The sequence below is a fragment of the Pelmatolapia mariae genome, linkage group LG3_W, assembly GCF_036321145.2.
Source record: "Pelmatolapia mariae isolate MD_Pm_ZW linkage group LG3_W, Pm_UMD_F_2, whole genome shotgun sequence".
Taxonomy (NCBI): domain Eukaryota; kingdom Metazoa; phylum Chordata; class Actinopteri; order Cichliformes; family Cichlidae; genus Pelmatolapia; species Pelmatolapia mariae.
In genome coordinates this window covers 79,238,207-79,247,580 of record NC_086229.1, presented here as the reverse complement: position 1 = coordinate 79,247,580, position 9,374 = coordinate 79,238,207, and the positions used below count along the sequence as shown (strand labels likewise).

At 41.9% G+C, this 9,374-nt stretch overlaps 2 protein-coding genes across 3 annotated transcripts; one reads left to right on the top strand and one right to left on the bottom strand.

Moving 5' to 3' along the window:
* Positions 1-1,838: 1,838 nt before the first annotated feature.
* On the bottom strand, positions 1,839-2,486 carry si:ch73-335l21.2 (RING finger domain-containing protein). Its single transcript, XM_063468994.1, has one exon. The coding sequence runs from the start codon at positions 2,484-2,486 to the stop codon at positions 1,839-1,841; it is 648 nt and encodes a 215-aa protein (XP_063325064.1).
* Positions 2,487-7,799: 5,313 nt separating this feature from the next.
* Positions 7,800-9,126, top strand: si:ch73-335l21.4 (E3 ubiquitin-protein ligase-like). 2 transcript variants are annotated; one of them, XM_063464636.1, is made up of 2 exons: positions 7,800-8,318; positions 8,822-9,126. In XM_063464636.1, the coding sequence occupies exons 1-2, from the start codon at positions 7,868-7,870 to the stop codon at positions 8,878-8,880; spliced, it is 510 nt and encodes a 169-aa protein (XP_063320706.1). In that variant the 5' UTR covers positions 7,800-7,867; the 3' UTR covers positions 8,881-9,126. The 2 variants fall into 2 exon arrangements, with proteins under 2 accessions (XP_063320706.1, XP_063320697.1); XM_063464627.1 differs by having other exon boundaries at positions 7,805-8,318; positions 8,819-9,126.
* The last annotated feature ends 248 nt before the right edge of the window (positions 9,127-9,374 follow it).

The window sequence follows — 9,374 nt, the reverse complement described above, 5'->3', positions numbered from 1 at the left end:
CTCCAGCCTGGCAGCTCCAGCTCCATCCTGCTTTGTCCTCTGAGCACATGTCCAAACCATCTCAGTCTTGCTTCTCTGATTTTGTTACCAGTCATAGTCCCTATATTTAATATTTCTTACTATCACCTCAACACTCCTTTCCTTCTAACCTCCTACCACCCACCACCCCCACCCCTTTGTCTTCACACAGCAATTCAAAGTCAGATTTAATGTGAGAAGCATTAACTACAAAATGGCAAGACACAAGGTTCACACACAGTCCAGGAAAAAAAAAGTTGAACACACACACACAAACACACCACAGAGGAATCCAACAGGAATACAAAAACGTACTTAGCATTGTTAAATATCATTATTATAGCTAATGAAACATTTAATCTGGCTATTACAAATGTAATATTTACAACTTCACAAAACATAATACCAACATATTAAGCACAGAGAAATCATATCACTTACCATGAAAATTGTTCTAAGAAAAACAGCTATAACTGTGTACTGAAGTTTCTGTGTCAGGTACAGTTCAAACTTTTGTATGCTCAATTACGTTTGCTGTGGTTTACATCACAGGTGAGAGAACTGAGTGCACACTGATGAAATAAATACATGTGCGTTCTCAAGTAGATTATTAAAGTTAGGCCTCTTTCACTGATTTCCAAACATGTAAACACCCTGCACAAAGTAAATGACTGATGTAAGGACATCAGTAATTAATTTATTCTTTGGCAGCAGAGTCAGCCGCTGCAAAATGATATTATCAAACATAATAAGCACGATGAGAACGATTAAAGAAACCTCAGGGTTTGTTTGTTTCCATATTAACCACTAGGGGGCACGGTTTATCAAGCTATCGCTGATTAAAAATCTGTACTTAAGGCATTCAGTAAGGACACATTTGAGGATTGGACTCTAGTGTAATAGTTTGCATGTGAAAGATCACCAGTTCGAGATCAGGAGGCGACACAAACCCCCACTGTTCTTTGGAGTTGTGTCAGGAAGGGTATCCACTGTAACACAAAAAAATTCTACCAAATCCCATATGCAGAGCTGTCTTCTGGAGCAACCCCTTGTGAATAAAGGAGCAGCTCTAATAAGTAAAAAACCTAATTTGATTACAGGGTGAATGCTAAGTACACTTAAAAAAAAACCCACGTTAATAGAAAAAGACTGGCAAACAATTTCTGTAACTCTTGTTACGGGTTCGAAATTGAGGACGAGAGTAAAACAATGATGGTCCAGAAGAGGTCGGTCAAACAATTGATTTTAATGAATGCACGCAGCGTGGAGAGGTGCAAACTGCAAAACATCAGTTGTACATCTCTACCCAAAATACACTCTAGATTGCTTTTATAATATCAGGGTATTGTAACGCCCCTTCTTGCGTTTACAAGCACATAATTTGCATGTACAAAACATCCATGTATTTTAAGAGATAACTGCAGACACAGAAGTTCCCCATCCATCCAAATATGGTGAAGATCTCAGGCCTTTGAGGTCCCCATGGACTTGTCCTCCTTGTGTCACCTGTAACTAAGCAAACTCAAATACCACAAGAAGCTGATTACATTCAGGCCTTTGCTCAGCTACTATTTTACTATAACCCTATACTCAGGCTCTGAGTTATGATATATATATATTAACTCAATCATTTTAAAGTAGTTATAACTGCACCTGTAATAAACATGTTAATATTTGATTATGATAACCCCTATAATATAACTTATAACATAATGCCAGCAGCTTCAATAAACACTTTGATGAAATGATAATTAATGTAATGTTAAGGATGATGGTTGTATACAGTTCAGCAGTAAACTAATTTCTTTAAATATTACACTCTAAAATTTCCTGTTCAGGAAATGTGGCCCAAACACCACCCCGAACACACAGGTGATCACAAACAGCACCCAGAAGATGACAGCCAGGATCTGTACACAAAACAGTGTCTTCTTGCTCTGCTGTATGATCTCCTCTTCGCCCACCAGGCCAGGCGCTGTGCCATAAGGGGTGTCGGGGTGCATCTGCTGCACCCGCAGGCTGACGGTGGGTAAGATGATGAAGCGGGTGTCCCTGTTGCTGTTGGCCTCCATGGAGAGCACCACTCTCTGGGTGACTGTAGCCATCCGCGAGGTCACAGTCATGGGCAGGTGGAAGGCCCCGGGGGGCAGCCTGGACAGGATGCGGGAGTTGCAGGGTAAAGTGAGGGCATCCCCGGTTTCCAGTGGGGTCAGATGGCGGCAGAGAGGGCAAGGAACGGCTTGTGGGCTGTGGGCGTCGGGGGGGCAGAGCTGGATCCTCTGGAGGCACTCAGTGCAAAAAACGTGGAGACACTCCAACATCCGGGGGCATTTGTTGTAGCAGTTGTACTCCTGGTAGCAGATGGGGCATTCCACATCCATGGGTTCCCCTGGACCGGAGCCACGGCTGGGCACGGAAGCAGCAGCGGGATTCCCCTGCTGGGGCACTGGGGCAACATGCCCTGACATGGTGTGGGAGTGGGTGGATGTAGAAGAAATGGCGAGAGGCAAGTCGGGGATGAGCTTTTAGCTAAAGATGTTAAACTCTGTAGAGAGAAAACAGGATCAACATAAACTTCATGTCGACTTTCCGTGAGATAGAAACATCAGGATCTGCTCTCCCAAACATGCTTTGCTTCTTTAACTTTCATGAACAGATTCCACGGCCCATGAGTCATAGCATTCATCCATTTAACCGCTCACACATCCACCATCCACCAGCCCCCTCACTTACTCACAATCACCTTTGCCCTTGAGTGCGTGCTAGATAGCACAGACACACACACAGTCTGAGAAAAATATACAAAATAGTCAGGAAAGGAAGTAATCAGTCACTCTAAGACTTCTCCATTTTTAGTGTGTGGGTGTGTGTGTGTTTGTTAGAGCACGTCGTCTTTTCCCAGCTCAGGCTTGTTCCACTTCGGTCATTCAAAGCAGCTGATTTTTTTTTAAAAAATTAAGAAAACAAAAGAAATGTTGGTGTCAGAATTACTGTATTTGGAGGCTCTTAGGGGAAGCGGTTTGTGTTGCAAACAGATTGCGTGTACTGTGCCAGAAGTCATTATTTATTTACTGAGTGATGTCATACTGAGCTAGGATTAACTCAGGGTGATGTAAGACCCAGCGTTTTTGTTGGGCTGGCTTTTACCGGCTTTCTTCTACTTTAGGGAAGTGTAATTTTAAGTCAACTAAGTGGATCTCTAACACAAAGACTCTTTTCAAAAGGTGTGTTGAATTGACACAGCAGCCCAGCATTTTAACACCGTGGCTGTGTTAGAGTCAAAAAAAATGTTTATGGGAAGAAGACTTTTTGGGAAATGCCCTGCTTTGCTTTCCTGTCATTACTTAGATGTGAAGATTGATACGGTTGTCTGCAATGAGAAGCTGCTGCCAGAAGTCAAATTCAGGGAAACTGTTATGCTCATTTCCACAGTTTCTGATTCTTGGATTCTACTACAGTAGCTTTGCACATTTTATATTTTAAATAGTGCTTTTTTTCTTATACTTAAGTGTAGCCCCACTGTTCTTCCTGTGACTAAAACAACCCATTTTTAGTGCCTCTCTCTTTAAGGCAACTTTCTTCTAGTTGGTTGTTTGTAATAAACAGAAGGTTTGAACAGCAGGTGAGTGTGGCTTCAGATATAAAGATAACCCCTGTCTTTGACATCATACGGAGCCAAGAGTAGAATACATAAGAATAAAGAATACAAGGCAAACACCGGTCATTTCTTTAAGGAGCCGTGCTACACAGGCGGATGTAGAAAGTTGCTGATGTACCAGTAAATACAATTTAAATGTACATTTTCTAATTTGGCATACCTCAGCCTTTCCTTTTCCTTTCCCTAATGGCTTCTTGACAGTCAGCCTTCCACTGAGACCATTTCTGATGAGGCTTCAGTGAACAGTAGATGGATAAGATGAAGGGTCACATACATCTCTCAGGTCCTGTGTCACGTCTTTGCGGAACTTTTTCCTATTTCTAAAGGGTATCACCTTCAAAAATTGTTCATCTGCTGTAGATAGTTTTTTTTGTTTTTTTTAGACCTGCTGCTTCTTCTTTTGCCCAGTTTCCTCAGATTTCTTGAGGACACATTGCACACCATGCTGAAATATGCAAAGCTTTGGGCTGATTGGTCTTTGAGACTCACTTTGTTGGTAAAAACACACCATTTTATGTCTGTCAAACTATCTTTGGCATTCTCATAGATTTAACTAAATAAATGTATGTGACAGGTTGTATTAATAAAGTTTTTTTTCCTAAGTTTTCTGTTATGTGTAGACACAAAAATCGTTCAGCCCATTTTAGGGTACGTTTTAGGCTTGAGTGGTTCACAGGTGAGTGTTAAGTGGTTAATACAAAACCACTCCTCTGGAAATGGTCAGGTATAAGGACTGGACTGAACATGACCTTTGGAAATTGTGGAGAACTACTGCTCAAGTCAACTTTAAAAATTACAAGAACTCTGGCTCCTTGGAATCAAAATGTAAAGCAATCATGGAACAGTCAAGACTTTCCCACATCACTGTATATACCATAAAAACGATACAAGGAAATACACAATACTTTACTTTAAGGAGTAAGACCTTTTGGTCAGACACACTTACAGTCTGTAACATTTGTTGATGTCATTTGATCTGTGATTTATGAAAGGAATCAGTAGAATTGTGTAGCTTTACTGACACTTTGCTTTTCTATATTTGTGTCTAACACGGGACAATGACGAGGCAAGCCACACACACTCAGTGGGTGCCTGTTGCTTAGCACACAGGGTCCCCTTTGTATCGGTCCATGGCAACCTGAAAGCCTTTCTTCAATAAGTCATCAGCACATTCATGCAATGAGAACAGAAAGTCGACTTTTAGAGCCAAACTAAGCATTTTAGTGAATGAAAGCGACCTGTGGAAGACAGCTATGCATACTTAAGTGAACTCTTTTCTAGACCAGCGGGCCTGCTGGGACTGTACACAGAGTAACTCGCAGCGCTCCATCATCACAAACGTAAAAGAGATCAAAGAGTCACTTACCCACTGCGCTCCGCTTCCGTCTCATCCAAGGAACCTTTGTTTCCCACCGACAACACCGGCGCCTTCTTCTTCACAGGCATACACAGTTTCTCTCATGTTGGTACAGATCTGTTCTCATTACGGTGCACATTAACCAGGCGAGTTTATAATGTCTGAGCTCAGCTGACTGGCAACCTTTTGTTTTCGCTCAGTCTCACCTGATTTTACCCGTCTGGTCCCCAGTGAGGCACCTGTGTGGCTTGCTGAGCAGTAATTAAACCCTCAGTGATGTAAAGGTAACCAGGACACAAAAGGCAGAAAATGACAGATTGGTGTCTCTCGATCATGACTTGCACTACTCCGCTTGTGTATCATGTTATTATGCTTCCACACAGTCAGCATGTTGGGGTTTTAAAATAGAAAGTATGGCTTAGGTTGTAATTATTAAACTTCCTTGCAGTTCATAAAGATCCTTGCAGTTCATATATATATATATATACATATATATACATATATATATATATATATATATATATATATATATACATATATGTGTGTGTGTGTGTGTGTGTGTGTGTGTGTGTTCAGGGTTATATAGGTAACCTGAATAATAAAAGTGCACGAGCTGCAGAGTTAATCTGTGCTCAGAACAGGACAGATGATCTCTGAAACAGGTCAATTATTAACAGGTGATCAGAAGTTGGGTCAGTTGCAGGACTGCTCATCCCCCACTTGTGCTGCTTTTTTTTTTTTTATATGGCTTATAGTATGGATTTTGGAGGGGTGTTTTATTACCCGTGACAGGAGTAACCAGAAACTGTTTCATTCGCCTCTGTCAGTGCGCCGCAGGGCAGCTGTTGCTACAATGTAGCTTGCCATCACCTGTGTGTGAATGGGTGGATGACTGAATGTAGTGTAAAGCGCTTTGGAGTCCTTGGGGACTAAGTAAAGCGCTATACAAATACAGGCCATTTACCATTTACCATAGGCAGGTGACAGATTAAAGAAAAAATCAACATAGTGTGCTTCAGAAAGGTTCTGGGCCACCAGAACAGCTTCAAGTGTTGGGAATTCTACCAGAGTGCTTGTTTTTACCAAATTTCCCCTTGTGGGACAATTAAAGGATTATTCTATTCTATTCTAAAGTGTTTTTTCACTCATTATTTTACACACCCATGTTGATCTAAGTGATCTGACCTACTATTTAGTTTATTGTTATATTACTTTGAAGGTACCTGTTCACTTAGCTTTGCTTACCGGGAATAAAGTGTGTGCTGCTGTTTCCTGTATATGACAAATAAAACTGTAAACTTGTACTGAAGCGTAAACAGCAAGTGAAACAGACATGTAACCCACCTGAGGTCTGTCCCGTGTGTTCTTTGACGTTGGCATAGTTTGTTTGTACCACACATGCTGTGTTTAAAGGTTGGTTATGCAAGATTCAGAAAGCCCTTAAAATTATTGACACACACCCTACTTCTCAAATAGACATGAGCAAACCGGTTAGAGCCCATTTTGCCTTTATATTTGCCTTAATTCTTCACGTCACAGATTCAACAAGTTGCTGGAAATATGCCTCAGAGATTTTGCTTCATATTCACATGACAGCATCACACAGATGCTGCAGATTGGTCAGCTGCACATCCATTATGTGCGTCTGGTTGTAGATCAGGAGGTAGACCAGGCCTACCATTCAGAAGGTTGGTGGTTCGATCCCTGGCAGCTCCAGTTTACATGGCAGGTGTATGCCTAAATATATCGAGTTGCTGCGATGTGACCGGCTAATTGGATATTTGCATCAGTGAGCATCATTCCTGGTTAGGTTTGTTGACTTGAAACATTAGTCGTAACATTTCAGTATGAGTTCTGTGTGTCTCTTCTAATGACTGTAGTTAAACAGGTGAAAAGTGGTTCACGTACATACACATGACATAAAACCCAAACAAAAACTAAATACGTCACAGGATATGACCCCATTTTCCTTTGAGTATTAAGATTAAAGAGACCTAGTGCTTTACATAATTATACCCTGTACAGTAAGATCAATGCAGGGGGAAAAAGTGGGAAGGCGTAAAAAAAACAGAGAGAACAAAAGACTCTACAACTCACACAAGGAAACACACAAACGGAGAGAACAGGAGAGGTTCTGGGTTTGTGATTTTTGGCCGAGACTGTGGCACAGCGGAAATCACCATGAAAGGAGTTAGGAGTTAGGGCTGGATTATCTGATAGGAGGAGTTTTATTTGGGGGATTACTGTGGAGAGGGAAGAGCTGACGTCACCCACGCGTATACACACATACACAACCTCAGTGTTTGTGAAAGTGAAGTGTGTTTGGTTAATGTAGTGTGTAGAGGCAGATAAGAAGGAAAAGCCTAGTCTGATATGTGAAAGACATTTCTCTGATCTCTGAAGATAACTTCCTGGGGCTATTAGAAATGTCTACACAGAGCTTGACGCGTTGTATCTTGCCCTCCTGCCTGTCATGTACTGCACAGTAATAGAGGAGTGTGTGAGAGATAAGGAGAGATTCAGGAATGAAAACAAACTCTGTATGTGTAATGTGGATATACTGTGTAGATACACACTTGTTACTGTGTTACTGTAGCTGGGTGTGCGTGTCTGTGTGTTTTGGAACCACTTCTCAGGGCGTCATTGTCAGCAGTATCGTTACATCACGTGGAGCTTGTGACTCATCGGCCGTGTTTAGTTGGATCTGAAAGGTTAGGTTTCCGACAGGATGTCCAAGCCCCGCCTCTCTCGGTGCAGTTTGAATAAAGCTGAGAGCGACTCGCTTTCTGACTCATTCAAACTTTAAGGACAAAACGCCAGCATCAGAAAACGACATGTGCGCAGAGGAACTCGAGTGCGGGGTTTGTTACCAGACCTACAACGCGGGTCGGCGGTGTCCCCGGGAGCTCCAGTGCAAGCACAGCTTCTGCGAGAGCTGCCTCTTGGCCCTGTCCCGTCCCCTGGGACCCGGAGAGGCGCATCTGGAGGCTGGCAGGTTGATCGTATGCCCGCTGTGCAGACACATCACATCCATCTCCGATCATGGGAAGATCCGAGCCGAGCTGAGGGTGAACGAGAGCGCACTGGAGCGGCTGACGGCTGCGGGACTCCTCAACGAGCCCGAGGTGGACGATCAGGTTCAAGGCGACGAGGAGGAAGCGACAGCTCCCGAGACTCCAGCCGAGGAGAGCGAGTCTTCCGCGGGCACAGGAGGCGGGAGACTCCGGCGGTCTTTGAAGAAAGTTTGGCAGGCGATAAGCGGCAAGGGCCAGCAGAGAAGAGAAGGTAAGAGAGACCCTGATTGTGGTTTATGATACTTTCACTGGTAGATTTGTCCTTGATTAAGTATCAGCGAAACCAGGGAGGGTTCAGGCTGCAAGACTATCAAAATATCATCTAAAAATCTTTAGTTTGTATCCATTTAGTGATTTTATTCTGAAATCTTAAGGAAAAAACTTCACACGAATAATCCAACTGCTATAGGAACTAAAAGGAAAATAATAGCTAACTTTTTATTTGAAGTAAATGATTAGTGCTGTAAAGAGATGCAAACTTAGTCACATTATAGTTTGGTTTGATCACACTTTCTTCGGTACCTTATGTAAGAACTGGCAGGTGTATCTATTCAGTAACAAAATCCTTTAACTTTAGGGAGGTTTCCTTAAAAAAGATGATCTAAACCTCAGTGCAACAGTTACATCATCTTATTAGCTCCTGTAGTTCCCAGCACATCACACTGAATTAAGTTGTTCATTGTTTTCTAATGTGCTCTCTCTTTCTTTCAGAAGACTGTATGACCAGTGAAGACCTGAGGGCCCTCGCCATGATGTCCTGCCACATGTTTTGAGCAGCCCCTTATGGCCCCAGAGTAATGCAGTACGAGTGACGAATCATCTTAAAATGGACTTGATGGCGATGGAGATGATGATAAAGCCATGTGGACACTGTGAATGTTTTGATTCCTTGTTTGGCCGCCGTGTAGCTTTTGCCCTCAAATAAGAGAGAAAATGTAAAAAACTGATGCCAAAGCAGCCTTTTCAGCAACACTTATGTACAGATGCAACTGTTTTGATATTTATTGGGTTTTTTTATGAAAGTATTTAATATTTAAAAAATAAACACATTTTTTAAAAACACAGTTTGAAGCGTTCTGTGGATTTTTATTGATTTGCCTTTTGATAAAAAACTAAACAAACAAAGTTTGAATTTATTATTGTCATAATTAAAAGCTGATAAGTAAATTGAAGGTGAAATGTACGGCCTTTCAAAGGAAAAAGGAGTGTAGACAAAAAAGGAAAGTTAATGTTTTACATAAAATTCACTGAAGTGAGAAAAAAACAA